We start from the raw sequence: 21,722 nt of genomic DNA on the forward strand, positions 1-21,722 counted from the left end.
TCCAGTGCTACAACCTGTGAGGCAACAATCGCCTGCAACATCCGTGTATAACCCAACTACGTCTCTTTCTGTTGTAGAGTGGCTGCCAGCTCTAATATTTAGACTGGATTTACTTGAGAGCCTGTATAACATACCATTGCATGAATGAGCTTGATGTACGCTTTATCTGAAAGCTAATGGACTACTCCTGGGCAGTACAAAAGTTAAGGAAGCCCCCAAACATGTAATGAGTGTCCTATGAACAATGGATGTCTCTGCTGGACAACTTTCTCTTTGGATTCAACATGTCCATCTGGAAGTGTTCGCCAAACCGACTGCCAATAACGCAAGGGCTGAGCGGGAGTTCAAGGACATATTAATTACATTAACTAGACATTAAGGGATTCAGCTGCCCTACTATATAGTGTGCCCTACTATATTGGGAGGGATGTTGAAAACCTTTTGATGCCTGCAAAGTAATCTCTTCTAGCGGTGACTGAATTGGCAAGCCGGGAGATGTGTGGGAAAACGCGGTCCATGCCATTGTGCCTCAAAGGGGCGGAGCCAGTGGGGCTGGGGTTGAAGGAGCTACACCGTAGCTAGCATGTTCGTACCGAGGCTATTGAGTTTCCAGAAGGGAAGGTTCATATGGTATTGGGGGGTGGGGGGGAGGGAGCCCTAGTTCGATTTTTGCCATCGATTGCCAGTCTACACTAACTTTCAAAGCGAGCATAAGCGTATGCTTAGCTTATACACACACAATGTTCTGTTGTTGCACAGGCTCCCGGAAGTAACTCCAGCTGCAAATATTAAAGCTTGCAACCATTGTACACAGTGGAGTAACTTTGCTGAAAACGTCGGGGGTCAGGGGGTATGACGGCTAAACGAAAGGGGCCCCGCCAAATGCGTAGGACAAAATTATGTGACACAAGTTGGGCGTGGGGGCAGGAGGGGGACAAACGCCCTTCTCACCCCATAAAATGGCGCCCATGATTGTACAACAGAAATGGAGACCTGGTTGAAGTATACCCAGATGATGATTTTCTCATGTGTCTTACCGCTGATGCGTAGCTCAGCGGGAAGGATTGGGTGCCTCCAAGCGCCAGGCCGCACCTGACTCAGCGGGACCTTGCTTTATCAGCAGACAGTAAGCAAGTCCAGGCACCACTTTAATGATAGGAGGTGCACTGCTTTGGCTATTCCGCCGCTAAATCCCTTGGACCGCACGTCGTATAGACTGATGGTAGCGTACTCTGCATTTTTTAACAGATGAATGCCATACACTAAGAGGGGCAGAAACATGTCAGGGCATTCAGTTTGCCTCGCAGGAGGTGGGTGCTGCCAACATGAACAGTAGGCTTCTGATGTGTGTTTTATGAAAATCTTTAATGATCTTTTTATACACTGATGTTGTTGTACTTGCAGAGAAGGGTGAAGTAGCAGACCTATTTGAAGACCTTGCCTTTGGGCCAGGTGCACTATACAAATAATTAAATACAAATGAATGTGGAATTGGCTATACATTGAATGGCTAGTCAATGTTTGGATGGCGGACGGTGGATCTCTAGGGGGCCCTCGCACAGGGTCTTTGGTCCATAAGGGGAAGTTGCTTTTTCAGTAAATGGAGAAGATTTCTACCCTCGCTTTAGCAGCCGCGGCACCATGTTCCTCCGAGAGTAGAGCATGCATTTGCTTTGGCTTTGTTTGGAGGATCCCGACCCAGCTTCCTTTCCCCGTTTTCTTGTCGCTGAGCATGCTGATGTGCTTTTTCTGGCCAGGCCACAGTAGAGATGTCAGTTGGAACCGGATTCGCAAATAGGGCCAGGGCGTTGTAGAATTCCAACCTGCTGTAGCAAATACTCGGGGTATCCTCTCTGACCTTTGTCACCCCCCCCCTTCCCCCCCACCCCCAAAACCCGCTTGCACGCTTTGCAACGAGGGTCTGGATCAGAGTGGACGTTTTCTGTAGATTTGCTCCAATGAAATCAAAAACGCATAAAATCCAAAGGTTCCCTGGAGTGGGCCTGCCCTTGTGACCCTGCCTCTCTGCATCGTATCTCTTATGTATTGCTCACGCTGTCCTGCATATTTGCCTCTTCTCTCTCCCTAGGCTTTGCGCTCTCATTTCATTGCTGTTCCCCCATCTCTCATCATTTATTTATTTATTTTGTCATTTATATAGTGCGCATAACCCAAAGGCACCTGCTACTAGTTCTGCTTTTGACTTGTCCTGTTCTTCTTCTCTCAGGTCTTCCTGACTTCCACCTCTGGTGACGTGTACAGCACATGGCCAGTGGATGCCGGGTCACCTGTAAATGCAGACCTGCTCCTGGACACCAGCAAGCGGCACCTGTACGTGATGACTGGCTCGCAGGTGAGGGAGCAGCCGCGTAGGGGGTCAGAGATGATGTTGATAACGGAGCGTGCAGGGTCAGAAAAATCCCTCCTAGACAACCAGGCTTGTGTTGTGTGGATTCTGGTGTTTGGAGCCCAGAGATCTAAATCCAGCGCTCGCACATATGGTCACAAACATGTGGCCTGCACATGCAGCCGATCTGTCTTAGTGATTATGAAACACTTTTGTTCCTTACCATCCCGAACTCAGTCCCTTACACCCTGCCATTTCATGTCCCCTCGCTTTTATCTCTCTGCGATAGGAACTCTGGTGCCGCCGCTTTAGCCAGGTGGGTAGATCGGAGCAACGCGCTTGCACTGGAAACAAGGCGACGTTGTGCAATATGGGTTTGATCACCAAACAAGCTTAGTGGTGCTGGAGTCTGGCTCGAAGGGCTGTATTCATAGCCAATGATAATCTGACATGTGTTTAGTAATATTGCCAACGCCCCAGAAGTTCTGTGATGTGCCCTGGTACAAAAGCAAGCAGGGGAATGGGCTGTTGAGCCAGCCGACTGGTGCACCTGAAAGGCCAGATGGACTGCAGAAGGATCAGTCACCCAGGACCTATTCACCCTGGGGACAGTCAGTCAAAGGTTAAATGTACGCAACCACTTGAATGCTATTTGGTGGATCACTACTTTTCTGCAAAAGTCTGTTTTACTCCCAATCCATGACTTCTTCTCTCTCACGCACACGCACCCCTTGCACTTCCTCCAGTAGCACCTGCTCTAGGAATGGGATTCCCGGGAATGGCCAACAAGGAAGAACACATGCACGGTGTTGAAAACCAGCTGCACAGAAACCTGCGGAATACTCCGATCAGCACTCCAAGTTCCCATATGCAACATCTGTTACCAATCCCATTAAGTTCAGTAAGTTATGTTAGAACAGGTTGCAAAACAGCCAGCTCTCCAGACATCGACAGATACTTGAAGAACATTCACCCGGGCAGCAGTCGGCATCCTGCAGCTTTGTCATTCATTCACATAATCAAACACACAGAATACTACACCTCCCTCCTTCAGACACAATCACAACCGCACAGAAAAGATGCATGACGTTTTTAAAAGCAGCTACAATCCAAATGATGAGTTCAATGGAGGAAGGACCAAGGGGAGAGGATACTAGCGGAAACGTACTGGAGGTTGCATCCTTTTGTGGTATAGCGTTACTCTTCCACACCACCCACAGAAGTCCCCCCACCAGAGGAACCATGCCTCTTGCAGGGTGATAAATGTGCCCCACTTCTCATACACTGGTGCTGGTGGATTGGTCACAATTATTCTCCATGTTCTATGTGTGGCAATCACTGATCACAACAGACTTACCTTTCACCTCCTGAACCTGCAGGGTATTGAAGCATTTACTCAACGCAATGGCCTGAGGTAGAACCCTGACCCATTGCCCCACATATACTACCCTGAAAACAGTCAACTTTCTAGAAACATGTGTCCCTTTGCCGATTGTCTCTCTGCACTCAACCCTATAATCACATGATTTCCCAGTTCAGTTTGGTGATCATACTTGTGGTAAGGCTACCATGTGCAAAACTTGGTTCCAGCACCAATATGACGTCAAAGGGAGCGACCCTCGTGTTGGAACAGAGCTACAACAGGTGGTGCAATGCAAGACATGTTGCAATGTCAAATTGCAGCATTTCCTTGAATTCCCTATTGAACCTTTCAACATGGCCATTACTAGCAGGATGATAAATGGAGGTCTTCAAGGGTTTTATCCTGTGTTGCTCCGAAAAGTTGCTAACCTCCCTGGAGCAGAATTGAACTGCATTGTCAATGACCAAAGATTCTGGTAAATGTCATGCCAACAAAAGACTTACCAGAATGCAGTCACCCTGGCAGTGGTGACCAAATAAACACAACCTACCTCAGACTATTTACAATAATAGTCCAGCGGGATAATTGCAAATCACTTCCCTGATTGAAGGCAATGGAGTAGCCCCGCCAGATTCACTTCCACCTGTTTTGTGAGCATCGTAGTGATTTTGCACTCGTTTAATTGGTGGAGACAGTCTTGAGACCTTTTTCACCCTCTGCATGCATGCCACAGTGGCGCACAAGGTCGTCTAACAGTCTTCTCTGTGCCACTAATACACTTTTAGCCCCCTCTGGTCAAGAGTGGTTTTGGTGCCAAGATCCCCATGTTGCCCAAGAGATCCAACTATGCAAAATTTCTGCAGATACTCTTTAGAAGGATCAATCTTATCTCATTTGTATACCAGTCCACCCTCATAGGGTCTGTTGTATACTGTGATAATGCTGGGACGAAAGGATGGCAAGCAGGCGTTCCATCCATAACCGTTCATCCCCCTACTCAAATCTAATACCTTTCTGTAAGAGTGTGTTTGGGGGAGGGGATGGGCACTCATGATCGCGGTGAAGGTGCAAACCTATTTAGACTATTCACAAAGGCAAATGAATTACCAAAGCTGTGCGTGGGTCTCAGTATTAGGAAAACTCTCAATGCCTCGCACAAGGTTTTCCTTTGTCTTTACCCATTGAGAGGGGCAAAAGTGAGGGGGCTGTAGCCTGAATAATGACCCTCACCTGAACAAAGCTGCAATTCCCGCTCGTATCATGCCACCCTCTTGCAGAATCATCAGCACATTAGATGTGTACTCTTCATCTGTGGCGGAAGGACTCAAATATTCAGAGGACAAACTTGAGCCTGCTGATAAACGGGAAATTACATGCAACTCCCACGAGTCCTTTTATCCCAGGGCTAAAACAAAAAAGGGGAACTCTGCAACTTTAATCCCAAAGAGCCACTACAGTGCAATTTTATAAGACTGTACCCAACGTTTCATCTCTTGGTGACACACTCTTTGGTGGGACTATTCCCGGGCTTAACAAGCTCTCAGCATTGTAATATATGTCTCCTGAATGAGACAACGCAATCGCAACACCGTACATGGCCCTCTCGTTCGGTGTCTTCGGAGGTAGGGGCAGAACCACATCAGCGATGCAACGGATGGACCCTCTCCCAAATTCTTACAGCATCAAGGAGAATATCAGCTACCGTTCGGAGCAATGGAAAAAGTGTTCCTGACGATGTGGGGCGTGGTCTGGGCAAACTACGTGGGCATGAGAAGGCTCTCAATGTTGATCCACCGTTTGGGGTCTGAAGGGCCATATTTGTTCCAAACTCTTCCACTGTTCACACAGGGCCCGTTGAAGACTTCAACATTTTGATGAGGAAACTACAGACCTTGAAATGTATTTCCAGAAATGTAACATTGTGTATGAGAGACCGTTTTTACACTTGCTGCCAGAAGGAGGCGGTTGTCTGTTGAACTGTATGTGGCTGTGTTACAGGCCATCACCAGTGAGTTTCACCCTTTCCTCAACTAAGTAATTAGGGTCCAGCTTATGGTGCATCTCCAGGACAAACCGATATGAGAAATTGTGAATGTCCCATGCAAGCAAGCCACATCTCTTTGAAGACCATGGAGGAGAACACGATTTGAGTCAATGTGATCAGTATGTACATCAGTCCTATCATAGTTGAGCTCTGTTCAAAGAGCTGATACTGGGGTGATAGCAAATTGGTTTGGCTTTATAATTGTGTGATTCTAGCAGTCATCATGACAAACCGAATATCCTTGTATTTACATTTTTACATGCCCTGCTACCAGGCTGCCCAGATTGCACAATCATTTGAATTTAGGTCAGAGGTGCAGACAGTTAAGATGCCATCTCTGCCTGCAGGGATGTTTGTCCCAGTCCTCTTGCCCTCCTATACCAGAATGCACCTCTTCCCCTATACAGTTTCCCCATAATTTCATTGTTGATTATTTCTATTCTCGTCACGCAGCCTGTGCCAGAGAGCTAAAGTGTTGATGGTCTGGACTGCAAACGTGGGCTGAGCCTGGGTAAGGCACCCTTCAAGTAATATCAATACCCCACCACAAACTACCCACTAAAATTGGCAACTAGGTCACCCAAGCAGAATGTTGCACCATCCACTATATAACACCCAAACTGTCCACCACAACAGCAAAACACCAAACCGACCACCACCCCCACCTTACTACACACCAGACAACATTCTACCTCATAACCTTTCCCATTACATCCTTATCGGGAGATTGGAAGAAATGGGAATCACTGACCAAGCCCTACTTTGGATTAAATCCTTCCTAACAAACAGAACAGAAACCATATAGATCAAACCTTTCAAATCAACTCCAAGAGAATCCCCCTGTGGTGTACCACAAGGATCCTCCTTATCCCCATTGCTCTTCAACATATACCTGGCACCACCAATCAAGCTCACAAAAAAAAAACATGGCCTCATGCTACAACTATGCTGACAACACACATCGTTTACAAAATACAAGATGCACAGAAAGGAAAGACAATGCTGGAAGACTGCCTACAAGAACTCTACGGTGGGATGAACACGAACCCCCTCAAACTCAACCCGGGCAAAACAGAAATAATGATCATATCTCAAAACGGGGAAAACAATCACTACATCTCATGGCCGACGGAACTAGGAACAGCACTGAATCCATCAACGATAGTTCGTTGTCCATCAAGATTCCCAGATTTTTATAACGCTAGAGCCACAAGTAAATGCCATAATCAAGAAATGTTTCTTCCTCCTACACGCAGTAAAAAGGATCGTACCATTGCTAGCTTTCACCCACAAAACTCTCGCCATCATTGCACTGGTCCTGTCCAGAGTAGACTACGCTGACAGCCTATATCTAGGAATGCCAGAAAGAAATTAATGAAACTTCAGCACATCCAAAATGCTGCAGCCAGACTCCTGCTCAAGCTACCACGAAGAGATCGCATTACCCAAGTGCTGAAACTGCTACACTGGCTACCAATAAAACAGCAAATAAAGTTCAAAACAATGTGCATAACGCACAGAACAATCCATGGCCAGGGAGCAGAGTTCTTAAAAGAGAAAATAACTGTCTACCATCCGACAAGACCACTCAGATGAAGCAACATTTGCTTGGAACCAAAACCTTACAATAAAAGAACATTCGGTGGATCAGCGTTCTCTCACCTGGCTGTATCAACATGGAATGAACTACAAATAAATATACGCAACACAAGGGATCATTTGGAATTCAGAAAACTACTCAATACCTAGCTTTTTGCACCAGAACCAGAAAGAAATTACTAGGAAGTATGCCCCCAATGGGTTACAAGAATCCTAAGGATTACCCCATGACCCTGGCTTAATCTCCCCTAACCAGAGGGTGGTGGGAGGATACCCCAACAACCCATACCCACATACAGCTACTCCACAGAGGAAACTCGGGTAAGAACCTCCAAGGGATGTGCCAGGGACCCAGAGCGGGGAACAAGCCTGCATCAACCAGGTAGACATACCACTAGAGTAACACAGAGGAAAACCGCCACTCCTAAATATGCCTGCCAACTAGGCAGACAAACTACAATACCAAACACACACGACAATCATAGATGCTGAGCACAAAATCTCAGACAAGAGGTAAGGAAAATCTGCTAACGCAACTCGAAAACCTCAACCTTCCACATACGCTTCCCATACAGAAACTCACACAACCACACCTCTGCACAACAATCTGCATGCACTTCACCACACTGCAACAGACTAACAACACATAAGCCGGCACAACAGCACACGGGAAGTCGCACCGACCTGGAAACCACGCCGAAGCTCAGCAACAGTGCAAACTGAACTGAAGCCTCCAACAGGACATCACTTCTCACTTTCCTATTCCCAATACACCCTAAAAACCCTCCTACCCTCCCTCTTTTCACACTCTCCTTTTCTGATCCACCAGAGCGCCTGGTGACCACTCCGGTGGTGACGGTGCGCGATACAAATTCCTTTAACATTAACATAACCCCTCACCTTTCTGCTATCATCACATTGATGTGGCGATTCACAGGATGTTGTCACTTCTCCCGAGAGAGGAGGTCTTCCCCGTGAGGCTAGGGAGGTGAGCCTGCTACACAACATTCTCCTTAGGGTGGCAGAAAGCAGGACCTCACAGGAACTCTGTACAGGAACTCCCTGTAACCTTTTACAAGGAGATAAAAAGAACATCAAAGAACCAAAACCTTCCCTCCAGTCACTGTGTGCTACTGCAATATTATCAATAACCAACCTTCAGCAACCACTCGCACTGTGAAGAAGATTGTGAAAACCATGAAGAGTAATCACTGGTTGGTAGCCAACCACACTGAGATGAAGGTGATAGAACGAGGCAAAACAAATACAACTTGGAAAGAAACTAAGGATGTGTGCCTTCGCTGGGGAGAGCCCAACGCTTCCTCATAAAAACCAAGAAACCCATGGAGCTCGTACAGAGGCAGAGAAAGCAGTAGAAGGACACATAGCGGTCTGTTAGACGCTCTGGACCTGGAGAAGAAAGATGCACCGAGGAGAAGGTAGCTCGACTTGGGTGCAGCCAGAAGACCTGGAGGCATTGGCGTGATGCAGAGAGGGTGGACCATGTGGTCCTCTAACGACGCTGAGACCATACCAGAATATGCTCTGTGGAGCCGCAAGCTGATTGAGGAATGAACGGAAGCCCAGACAGGTGGTCTAGGTACAACAAACCTGACCCCATGAGAAGATGCTGTGACGCCAGCCCGGTACAAGAGAGGTAATGGGAGCAGCGGGAGGCCCGGCCCGGGAAAGGGCAGAGAAGCTAATGAAGAGTATGAAGGGGCCAATTGTACTCGTTCCAGTATAAGTGAAGGTTGGCACGCTAGTGAAGATTACCAACAAACCCTTACCAACTAAACCCTCGCCCTCATCCCAGTAAAAGGCAAGATTGGAAAGAGCGGGGAAAACACCAAGAAGACAGTTTATCGTTGGTTAAAGTTAAACTAATGGTGGAGAGAGGGAAGACAGTGGAAAGGGACCAATCATCCCTATGTAACAGAAGCATTGTTTGTGAAACTAAACGAACAGGCCAGGGGAGGACCCCTGGGCATATCAGAAGTTGTGAACCGACATTCCTAGACTTGGAGGAAAGGAAAGCCCAGAGTCTTTGGTCATTGAAACATGGAACGTTCCCAATAGTAGAAAAGGGGAAGCCCCGGAGGGACAGTAGTCCCTTTGAAGAACTAAAGGAACTTATTCAGAATATCGCCAGAAGCCATTCCAAGAAAGACTTGTTGAGGCTATAGAAGCCTGTCCAGGAGAAGGGAGTCATTCTCTTGAACCCCTTTTTCTTTTGACCCTTTTTGAATATTCATAGGGACAGAATAGGGTAGTGTGGGACAGAGGACAGACTATTACTTTGGACTGTTTTGCTAACGACGAGCACCCTACCTAGTTTTGTTAGGAAGGACAAACGCCATACTATTAGGGGTAGAAAGGCCGCCTTATTTATTTAAATCGATTTTGTGAAAAAGCCACCAGTTACTCAGTCTCCTCCTTCTGACCTACCACAATAGCCCTCTAGTTCACCACTACCCGCCTGTGTCACCATCTACCAGTCTACTGCACATGACCCACGCTTTAACACCTCTAGCTTAACATATCGCCTGTCCACCCACCTCTATTGTCCTAACTCAGCAAAACTCCTGTTTTCCCCATCTCCCTGCCACTTCAGGGAAACCTGCATAATTCCACTCTACCCCCGCCCCTCCTAACCCCCCACACCCCCTCCATCTCAACCGAACTTGAAGATCCCGTTCTTGCACTTTTGTGCCAGGAGGTGGAACGTCTTATAATAGCCCAACCGCAAGGGGCTGTGAAAATGGCTTTATTGGTTCTGACCTATGGACTTTGTAGGGCAGCTGGGCATTGATGCAAGTCAGCCCTCATGCCTTCTATCAATTTGCTCTGCTTGCCTATCTAAGGCCATTATAAGCGGTGCATTGAAATTAACATCTCCACAAAGTTCTTATGACTGCTCTGCTTGTGTTCTAGGTGACCAAGATTCCGATCGCTGAATGCTCCAAGTTTGCAGAATGCAGCTCATGCATGGAAGCCCGTGACCCCTTCTGTGGCTGGTGTGTTCTTCAGGGCAGGTGAGTTTGTGACCTGCAGTGGGCCGGATTAATCCATTATAGTTGGCTTATTGTTGCAGGTCTAGCATACATTTTTGAACAAGCCTTGGACTAGAGGCGGCAAGAGGCAAATCTATGAAAAACAGCCATAGCATAGCACAGCCCACAGGCTGGGTGCTATATGAAAAGGGTTAAGAACAGCTCCACAGCTTCGTTGGCTCATCTATGGTAGAGTTAATTGAGCACGTAAAGCATAGCCATGGGAGGGGCTATAGGATGGCACCAGATAGAGGGTAACGCGATTATCACAGGCAATAATGACTGACCCAGCACAAGAAAAACAAAAGGTGAGGACTGGAAGGTTTAGAATTATTCTTCACCTCTGGCATCACTCTGGGCAACCCGCCAGACCATCCACAAGCATCCCAAAAAATGTTTCGGCCTCATCAGTGAGGTGTAGCTTGGGTCTCGAAGCCCAGCAGGCACGGGACCCATGTCTGGGCATACCCGTCCCACTCAGGGTGACAATAGCAAAACAAGAGGTGATGGATGGATGGAAGGTTTAGAATTATTCTTCACCTCTGGCATAGCATTCCTCCAGACCATCGTTCATTGCCTGCCAAGCCATTACAGAAAGGGGAAAGACCATATGCAAATTAGGATTGGTCCCACGTCAAAAGGGGCAGTCCAGCCTGAACTGCTCGGTCACATCCCTTCTGCATGAGACCGCAAGCATCCCCAGATATATTTCAGCCTCATTGGGTCTCATCAGTGAGGGGTAGCATGGGTACATAGGCTCAGCAGGTATGGGAACACGACGGGGCATACTAGTCCCACTCTGGGTGACTATAGCATCTCATTTTTATGTTCCATTAGGATTTGTTCTATGCACGGCTGCCATTTGCATGGACTCCAGGCACTCTGGCGTATCTAGGTTAGGATAGTATGGTCAGATGTTAGCTCTTCACTCACACAACTGATGCTTCTAAATTTGTTGGGCACAGTAATGGTGATGTGCAAAGAAAACTGTATGGTTTTAATTGTATGGACAATGACCTTTGCCTGAGCCAGAGAGTGGTTGTCCTTTTGGATCGGGAAGTCTGTGAGGGGTACAGGGCACTGGCACCGGACCCCTTTGTTGGCTCCTAGGTCAGATCAAAGATTTGTGATATCTACCAAATGCTAAGAAGGAAGTTGCAGAAGCTGCTGCTGATCTCTGAAGTAACTCTGATTGCCACATGTTATGTTAAAGGAGATTTATATTGCGCGCTATCACCACTGGAGTGGTCCACTGGCACCCTGGCAATCTGAAAGGGAAAGAGGGTGGGGTGGGTTAGTAGGGCTGAGTGGGATAAGAGCAAGAGCGCTGTGATGTGTGGTTGGCAGCATCAGTTCGGTTAACACTGTTCGCTGAGCTTAAGTGTGCGTTTGGCACTTGAAAATGTCCACATGTACAATTTTGATTCAGGTGACTTGTATTCATACTTAATACCCTTGTTTGATATGTATTATGATTATCAATGGGCACATCTACAGTCCCCCCCGCCCAACCACTTCTCAGTTTATCCCACTTATTATTAAAATTGTATTATCATTATTTGGCTATTTATTGAGCGTTAACATCAAACGCAGAGCATACAGCAAAGCCACAGTACCCAAAAGAGACCACATCACTCTGGCTAGAAGAGATGCCCACTGGCTTCCCCTAAAAGAGAGAATCACCTTCAAGACTCACTCTAACACACAAATGTTTACGCCTCTCTGCCCCTCCTTACCCATCTGAAACTGTATCCAGAGACACCTCCTCTCGCCCCAAAAGAACCTGCCACGCCGATAAACTGCGCATCCCTCCTATCAAAAGAGCCAAAGCAGGCGGAATCTGCTTCCCACAATTAGCACCCAAACTATGGAACACCTTACCTAACTCACTCCGAGCTGAGACTTCCCTTGCAGCCTTCCGGAAAAAGCTCAAAACACTCTTTCACTAACATAGAGTGTTCTCCCTGACCATCCCTTCACCGCTCCCCCTTCTCCTTGTTTGCAACTAAGTGTGTACAGTGCCTCTCCTCTGTATTGCATAGCTCCACAATGTCTAACAGCCCCACAATGCACCTGGGCTGCTGTGCGCTTTGTAAATGTTAATAATAATTTAATACAGAGAACTTTACAGAGTAATAGGCTAAACTACAGGACTGGGGAAATTGGTAGCACAGGGTATTGCATAGGAGCAGGGACAAAGCGACGAAGGGGATGGGTGACACTCCGGAGACGCAGGCGGCAGTGGGCTGGCACCAGGTAGAAGTAGGAGAAACCGAGGGGGGGGGATTAGTCCCAAAGACAGTACAGTGGCAGCGGGTGGAGGGAGTGGGGGAACGCACGCAGGAGTAGGCTATGTGGGACGGGTGTTGAATGCTTGCAATGGCCATAGGGAGTGGGAAAGTGTGGGAAGAGCTGTTATGAGGGGAGAGGCACAGAGCTCGGTCCCAGGAGTCTGGTCCAGAGGGAGCCGGGTGAAGTCCTTAAAGAGGAAGGTTTGGAACTCCTTCCTGAGTTGTGGAAGTGTGTGGGTGAGTCCGATTTTAAAAAAATAAAATAAAAAAAAAAAAAAAGAGGATCCGTTGACTGGGGGCAAAGAGCAGGGAAGCCTGTCCTCCTTTCCTTCCTACAGCTGCGTTATTATCTTACTTATTTGACTTGTATTTTATGTATTCTAAAAGACTTGTGTCAAATGCTGGCTGTCGGCCTCCTCTTTGTTGGAAGGAGATGACCTGCCTCATTTGTATGAGTATTCCGTGAAGCAGGGGGACAATGTGTTCTTGCCATCTTGCAAAAGGAAATCTGCCTCATTCTAATGAAAGGATCCTCCCCTCCATATCACCCACTGGTCTTTGTTTCTATTTTTTTTTAATGGTCACACATTAATGCATTCAAAACCGAGGTAGTTGGGTGTTTTTGCTGGTAGGACTAGTTTCAAGTGTTGCTGTTATGCATCAAATAGCATTGAGTGTTCACCGGCCTGTTCATGGTGGTCCCCAGTTGAATTGAGGAGGACGGCATGTGCATCCCTTTTTGGCAAAGCCACACGGATGAACCCCATTTTAGTATTCTGGGGGAGCAGGGTTGGGTGATGGGGTTCAGTGGAAGGTGGGTCTCTTGAGAGTCGGTGGTAAGAGCTACTTGGAGGTGGGATTGCCCAGAGCCCCATCATAGCCACTAGAGGCCATGCATGGGATCACAAGTGTGCCCCCTCACCCTTCGCACTGGAGTACCCCTCTGTGCGGTGCCGCTTGCCTCACCCACCTCTCAGTATTCGACACGGGGAGTAACTGGAAGCAGCAAGGTCCCTGGGGATCCTTCATCAGATTGGACGGGGGAGTGGGGAGGGGGGGTTTGGATATTGCAGCTGCTAAGTGTAAAGACCACCCTCGCGGGCGAGACTGGATGAGAGAAGACCACCGTTGCCAGACACCAGAACACTTACCTACCTTCATGCAGACACCAAGGGAGACTGCAGCTCGCATGACCGAACCGACCCATTACTTCTGCCTGACTTCAATATAACGGTGCTATCTTTCAAGCCCTTGCTCGCCTCCGCGCGCTCGCTCATTGACCAGTACAAGCAAGTGCTTAATAAGCCGCCACCGCTGCGGATGTTTAGTTTAGGAATAAAAGTGGTCTAGGAACACTTTGCATAGGTGTATAGCCAATCACAGGTGGAGTCCGGTGGGGGGGAGCAGAATATCAAGTTAATCCACTAAATAACACATGGCCAGGCAGGCTTTCACAGACTGGGTTGCAGAGTTGAAAGAGATTGGGGGGCAGGGGGGGTAACCGTTCCATGGAGAGAGCCAGACCACAAGAAGGAACAGATTGAGCGGAAATTTGAAAGCCTTCTTAGGGCTGTGTTCCAGAACCTGACAGAGACTAGACACTGAGGAGAAGAGAAAGGTAGAAGCCGGTCAAAGGCTGTATGTCACATATGATATAATATGGCATTTATAACGTGCCTATACACAAGTGTTTCAAGGCGCGACGAGGCAAGGGAGGAGAGAACAGAGGGAAGATGGAGAACGATCCAACTAGGCAAGGTGTCATTCAGATCGCGCATGGGAAACAGGAGAGGGGAAAGAACAGGCTGAGAACAGAACCGGCAAAGCAAGAAAGAGAATGAGAGACTGAGATGGCGAAAAAGGCCAAAGAGACCCCCCACCCCCTTAGGGCTGTGTATCAGAACCTGGGAAGGACTAGATTGTTAGAGAGCTGAACAGCTCCCCTAATGGACCAGGAGCCCATAGCCCAGGAGGGCGACCCGTGGCTGCAGGAGCTTATCCTGACCAAAACCCTTGCCAAGGGGGATGGAATACTTGCTTGTAAGATTATTTAAAGGTATAACTTTAGTCCTAATAGGGGTAACTGGCAGGTGAACATGTGTATGCCTAACACATACCGGAAGGCCAGGGGAAAAGAAGTGTTTGCTGGTAGGAGATGTCGAGTAGGGAGCTGGGCGCCATTTCCCTGGGACTGTGTATTAGATAGGGGAATCCTGAAAAGAGCAGTGATTCCTCAGGCAGGTGCTTGTGAATGGTTGTGTAACTCAGTCCTGACGCCTTTGGTTTAGTTCTGCTTTAGTTCAGGGTTGTCCAACTCCAGGCCTAGAGATCTCTAATCAATGCTGGGTTTTCAGGATACCCCTCATTAATATTCATGAGATACATTTGCATACAATGATTCTAAATGTAGGCACATTTTTCCTCATGAATATTAATGAGGGATATCCTGAAAACCCATCAGGATTCCTGTCCTCGAGGTCCGGAGTTGGGCAACCCAGCTTGGAGACCCCAAGTCTTTTAGGCATTCACTCCACCCATCCCAGCCCTATTAGCAAAGGTTTTTGAACAATACCTCAGACTGCTGTGTTCCTTTGATCCCTCATCAGAGCCTCTGTAGATGCCTTGCAACTAAGCGCAGTCGGGAGCATAAAGTGCATCTGTACTCTGGTAACTGCAGAGTTAAGTGCACCCCTAGTCTTGACTGCACATTTAATCTTGTGCCAGTGCCACAAACCAAATTTCGACATGCAGTAATTGACTGCCAGAGAGCAATAATATTGCCTTCAGGGCAAAGGATCATGCTTTCAAGGGTATGGAGCCGTCCTGCATACCCACGTGCCAGGAGGGCACCCAGTCAGAAGAATGAAGCCAGTGCATCAGATACGATTTGCAGGTGGGAGTATTTTACTCCCAATTTTTTAAAGTTGGGAGTAAATTGATTTTTTTAGGGAGGAAAAAAATGTGTGTTTAGTCCCCAATCGGAGTATTTTTTTTTATAAGCGTGTAAAAATGTTTAACTGGAAAATGGAAATGTTTTTGTAATTATGATTTCTTTGCACCTAGTTATTCATGCACATTAAAAGATACACGTTTATTTTTTCAATGAGTCAATCATAATGGTAGTTTCTTCTTGTGGTAGTACGTGCACCGCTGGTCCAAACATATCCACGGAGTTGCGCGAGTAAAAACAGGGGCACAAGGTTCTATGTGTGTTTCCTATTTTTTGTTGGCAGTATTTATACTTGCTATTTTTATTTTGGGGGAGTATTTGCCTATTTTTAGGGCGTAAAAGTGGCTGATAAACCCCTCATCTGTAGCCCAGACATGGGAGCAGATGCTGCACTAATGCATACCCCTGCTGCTGCTGCCGCTCAGCCTTCCTCCGATGCAGTTACAGGGGGTAAGGATGGGGGATTGGGAGGGGGGGATGCAAGACACCAGGGGCCCAGGAGCTCTAAAACAAGGGCAGTCCATTAAAAAATAAAGTGCAGAATTGCCACTTCACCTATCACCTACCTAATCGATCCAGTTCAAAGTCCCAAAATAAATCCTGTCCCAGCAGCAGAGCAAGGAACTGGACCTCCAATAAGATTAGTTTATAACATGGAGCAGGAAAGCCGATATCTGCCTTTTTAGAATCTTTGGTTTAGTGTTTGGAAAGACCTCATTATCCATCACACACATATATAACCTTTCGATCACTCCAGTGAACCAACCTTCTGTTCTAAAATAGTTTCTGGACCAAAAGAAATCTGTAAATCGAGCACAATGCCATGTCCAGCTCAATACGTGCAATATTGACACCGTGCCCAGCCACGAACCACGTGTGATATGGAAAGGGAGGAGGCCTGGGGGCGAGGGAGGTGGGTCAGCAGGGAACGGGAAGGTGGGGGCTGAACCTCCAAAATAGCAAAACGCATCTGAACATTGGGAGTACACTCCCACCCCACATGTTCTCTTAGCTACTGTGTGCACTTCTGTCGAATGTCATGCACTGTATATGATGCCTGTAGTGTGCTGCTAGCTATGGGACTGTTCTGGTGATTGCTACTTTATTCTGTGGGTAACGCACAATTCTCATCCTCGTACCCTAAAAGGCAACGCGCCCTTGCACCAGGGCTGTCAGAAGATGTGGTGAGGCCCGGGGCAAAACATTTGGTGAGGCCCCCTTACAATGTTTTGCACTCAGCCAGCGGTGGCACATCCGCAAACAGGAGACTCGAGAAATCTCCCCTTGAGTTTGTGTGCAGGATCCCAAATATGGTTTATTAATACAACTCCAAATCAACTACAGCAAAGTTAGATTTCTCTACTGAAGAAAGGTTCATGCCAGACTAACTTTTTTATCATATGAATAAATATATATAGGATGGCATGAGCTCTCCACTGCGCCACCTCCAATTCTCTGAGGGTTTGTCACTTTTCCAAGCAAAGAGTTGAGGGCAGATCTCTTTCTTTGGCTGGGGCCTCCCTCTGTAAACAGCCTCCCTGCCTCGTGGAAACTTGAGGAGAACCATCTCTGGTTCCGGAAGCAACTCAAGACCTATCTCTTTGATTACGCTTTCTCTCTTCCTCTCCCTTGCTGATCACCTGCCCGATCCATGCACTGGTCACCTGGTCAAGCTCTGAATTCAGGCCCAGTGCCCTGCCTGTCCTGTTGCAATCCCGCACTGCCTCTTGGCTCCCCTACACTTGTGGTCTGTATCTGTAACCCTACAGTCCCCACTCCTGCTCTTATTCTCCACCCGTTGGCTGCACTTATGAGTACCCCCACTTGCCACCCGTTGGCTGCACTCTTGTTTCTTCTTTGTTCCTGCACTTCTGCATCCTACCCCACCCTCGGCACTTCTCCCTCCCCCTTCCCTGCTCTTGAGCAATCTGAATGACACAAGGCCTAGTAAGATCTGTGTTTTGTCCTACTCTTTTGTTTCTCCCTCCTGCCTTGTCGCGCCTAGAAACACTTGTGTACAGGCACGTTATAAATGCCATATCATATCATTAAGGAGTACCCTGCCCCTGTGCGCGCATTAAAACACACATCATACACAGTGACAAATAATATACAGTGGAGGCTGGTACATTTCTGAACTTAAGAGGCTTAAATATTTGTGTCGATTAGGCAGGATCAACAGAGCACAGTGAGGGAGCCCAAACCAAACAAGGGTTGCTTGAGGGGGGTTCTCACTCCCAAGAAAATGTTTGAAACATTGGGTTAAAAGTATGCATTTTACAGCACTTTCTTTGCAAAATTGGGTAGAAATCCATACAGTTTGCAATTGGTTTTGTATAAAAGCACATGGAAATTCCCAATAGTTGCAAATCACAAATTGTGCATAGGAACATTTTCCAATACATTTCATGCCGCCTTTCCACGCGAGATATGCTAGTATAAAAATATAGTCATGCTGGTTGTTCTAATTATGTCGATGCGGGCTGCATCAATATATGCCATTATTACCATGTACGGACTCCCAGCCAGTAAAAATGCCATGCCACAGAAAGTATATCCAGGCTGACTGTGTACCATAAGTGTTATTTCTGGCTAGATTGGCCTACATTCAATGTGGGCCAATTTAGCCAAGTAGTATGTTTGCTTTAACCTTGATGCATAGTCCTGTGCATTAAGCATAAAGCAAAAAGAGCACTGGCAATGCTAACACTTTGGGCATTCATGTAGGTATGGGAAAGACACTTCTGTATTGGTATTAGCTGGCCATTGATAGTGCCAGTGCAAAACGGTTTGAGTACCTGAGCAGCTGATAGCAGTGCCTGGTAAATGCCTAATACTTGTACACAAGCCAAAACTGTTGGCTTTGCCAATGCTTATTTTTAAAAGAACTTCAGTGAAAGACACGCAGGGTGTTTTTAAATTGAGTGGCCAAAGGCAGACCTGATTAAGACATTTTTATTACACCAGTTACGTGCTTACAACTCAAATGAAGTCATGAATTCTCAGAAGACTCCTTTGAGGAAACACTGTTTAAAGGTAGCTCAAGAGTTCCAGTGAGAAGGTGTTTTTGGTGGGGAAGGCAGGAACTGGGTGAGAATTGCCATAGGGATTACCATGGTCATGAGAAGTCATTTCACTGTTAGCGCCTGCATTCATATCCATACATTTTTAGGTAATTGAAATCGTGATGTGGGGTTAGCACTTGCATGCTAGGGGAGTGATTAGAAGGGAAGTGGTGACATGAGATATCTTATTCTCACAGCAGTCCTTAAGTGTGACGTTTCAGAAATGAAGGCAAGAGGTAGCTGCTTGTAACATTGAAGCTTGAACAGAATAGTCTCATTTGAAATGTGGAAAGATGTTAGGTGCCCCCACACAAGGAAGTTTGCCCCTTCCTCACAGCCTCTGACGTTAGCGCCTCTCCCAACATTTGAAGTGTTAGCCCCCTTTGCCCCCTGACATGTTAGCCTAGATGCACCTCTGATGCCATGAACCCACCCCTTAATGGAGTGGCCCCCAGGGCGGCTACATTTAGGGGTGGTGCTGAACACACACTCACAAAAAAACACTTTCACCCATGCATTCATCCACCAGTTACACAACTCCATACATTCATGCATACATAAAACAAAACACAGCATTGACACAAACACCAACATGCATGCATGCATTCATACATACACATATACATACTAATTTAATCTAAAATAAAAAACACTTACCTTACCTCCATGCACCCTTAAAAAGCATCCACACAGCCGACACGTAGACATGCTGCCTGACAAGAGAGAACTCCTCTCCCATCAGTCAGCATGATCACGCTGACAACATTAACACACTGGGTGGCAGGAGAGGAGTCCTCTCCTATCAGTCAGCGTGGTCATGCTGAGCAACGTGAACACACTGACTGACAAAAGAGAACTCCTCTCCCATCAATCAGCATGGTCACGCTGAGCAACGTGAACACACTGACTGTCGAGAGAACTCCTCTCCAATCAGTCAGCGTGATCACGCTGACAACATGAACACACTGACTGGCAGGAGAGCAGTCCTCTCCTGTCAGTCAGCGTGGTCATGCTGAGCAACGTGAACACACTGACTGACAAGAGAGAACTCCTCTCCCATCAGTCACTGACTGACAAAAGAGAACTCCTCTCCCATCAGTCAGTGTGGTCACGCTAAGCAACGTGAACACACTGATTGACAAGAGAGAACTCCTCTCCCATCAGTCACTGACTGACAAGAGAGAAATCCTCTCCCATCAGTCAGCGTGAACACACTGACAACGTGAACACACTGACTGACAGGAGAGGAGTCCTTTTCCATCAGTTAGCGTGGTCACGCTGAGCAACGTGAACACACTGATTGACAAGAGAGAACTCCTCTCCCATCAGTCACTGACTGACGAGAGAACTCCTCTCCCATCAGTCAGCGTGATCACGCTGACAACATGAACACACTGATTGACAAGAGAGAACTCCTCTCCTGTCAGTCAGTGTGGTCACACTGAGCACGTGAACACACTGACTGACAGGAGAGGAGACCTCTCCCATCAGTCAGCGTGGGCACGCTGAGCAACGTGAACACACTGACTGACAAGAGAGAACTCCTCTCCCATCAGTCACTGACTGACAAGAGAGAACTCCTCTCCCATCAGTCAGTGTGATCACGCTGACAACATGAACACACTGATTGACAAGAGAGAACTCCTCTCCTGTCAGTCAGTGACTGACAAGAGAGAACTCCTCTCCCATCAGTCACTGACTGACAAGAGAGAACTCCTCTCCCATCAGTCAGTGTGATCACGCTGACAACATGAACACACTGATTGACAAGAGAGAACTCCTCTCCTGTCAGTCAGTGACTGACAAGAGAGAACTCCTCTCCCATCAGTCAGCGTGATCACACTGACAACATGAACACACTGACTGACAGGAGAGGAGTCCTTTCCCATCAGTTAGCGTGGTCACGCTGAGCAACGTGAACACACTGATTGACAAGAGAGAACTCCTCTCCCATCAGTCACTGACTGACAAGAGAGAAGTCCTCTCCCATCAGTCAGCGTGATCACGCTGACAACATGAACACACTGATTGACAAGAGAGAACTCCTCTCCTGTCAGCCAGTGTGGTCACGCTGAGCACGTGAACACACTGAATGACAGGAGAGGAGACCTCTCCCATCAGTCAGCGTGGTCACGCTGAGCAACGTGAACACACTGACTGACAAGAGAGAATTCCTCTCCCATCAGTCACTGACTGACAAGAGAGAACTCCTCTCCCATCAGTCAGTGTGATCACGCTGACAACATGAACACACTGATTGACAAGAGAGAACTCCTCTCCTGTCAGTCAGAGTGGTGACGCTGAGCAACGTGAACACACTGACTGACAGGAGAGGAGTCCTCTCTTGTCATTCAGCATGTCCACGTTTTCAGCTGAATGACGGGAGGCAGCAGAGCCCACTTCTGAGCCCTGCTGTCTCCCATTATTTTGCTATTTGTTGCGGAGCCAAACGGCTTCACAAGAAACAGCAAAATCATTGCAGGGGCAGCACAGTCCCCCGTGTGAATAAAGGACACAGGAGACTGTGCTGCCTTCCACTTAGGAGAGGGGGCCGCGAGGCCCCAGCAAGCGCGAGGCCCGGGGCAGTTTGCCCCCCCTGCACTCCCCTCGTGACGGCCCTGCCTTGCACACATCTGAGTGTCTGTTTTGGAACTCCGTGTTTGATTTGCTGCATAAATGCCACCCCTTTCCAGGCGGCACCCCCTATACATGTGTTGATGCGCTGTGGGGGGGGTGGAATGAGCCTGTGGCTGTGCAGAAGGGCACTCTGAAGTCCCTCTGGTGGGTGGCTATGCTAGGTATCCCAATGTGGGTGAGTTCTGTTGTCTCCCCTGTGAGTCCAGCCCTGTTTTGCTGCGGCAAGGGCTGAAGTTTCTGGGGCTTGGCCTGATCTTGGGGTACAATCCTTATGGTGTGAGGCACGTTCAGTCTTTTTTTAAGTTGTTTCCTTCAGAATATATTGCCGAAACACACAACTGGAAGGCTTGTGCCAATGCTCGTGCGGCCTGCC

The 21,722-nt window shown here is 47.6% G+C and overlaps 1 protein-coding gene across 4 annotated transcripts in view; it reads left to right on the forward strand.

The window, feature by feature from the left end:
• Positions 1 to 21,722, forward strand: part of PLXNB3 (plexin B3) — a 446,830-nt gene that overhangs the window by 282,835 nt on the left and 142,273 nt on the right. For all 4 annotated transcript variants that reach the window (XM_069645379.1, XM_069645380.1, XM_069645377.1 and 1 more), the window contains 2 exons: positions 2,228 to 2,353; positions 10,288 to 10,388. In XM_069645379.1, coding sequence (XP_069501480.1) covers positions 2,228 to 2,353; positions 10,288 to 10,388 — 227 coding nt within the window. The remainder of the gene's footprint in view (positions 1 to 2,227; positions 2,354 to 10,287; positions 10,389 to 21,722) is intronic.

The sequence above is a fragment of the Ambystoma mexicanum genome, chromosome 2p (assembly GCF_040938575.1).
Source record: "Ambystoma mexicanum isolate Mex_15411 chromosome 2p, UKY_AmexF1_1, whole genome shotgun sequence".
Taxonomy (NCBI): Eukaryota; Metazoa; Chordata; class Amphibia; order Caudata; family Ambystomatidae; genus Ambystoma; species Ambystoma mexicanum.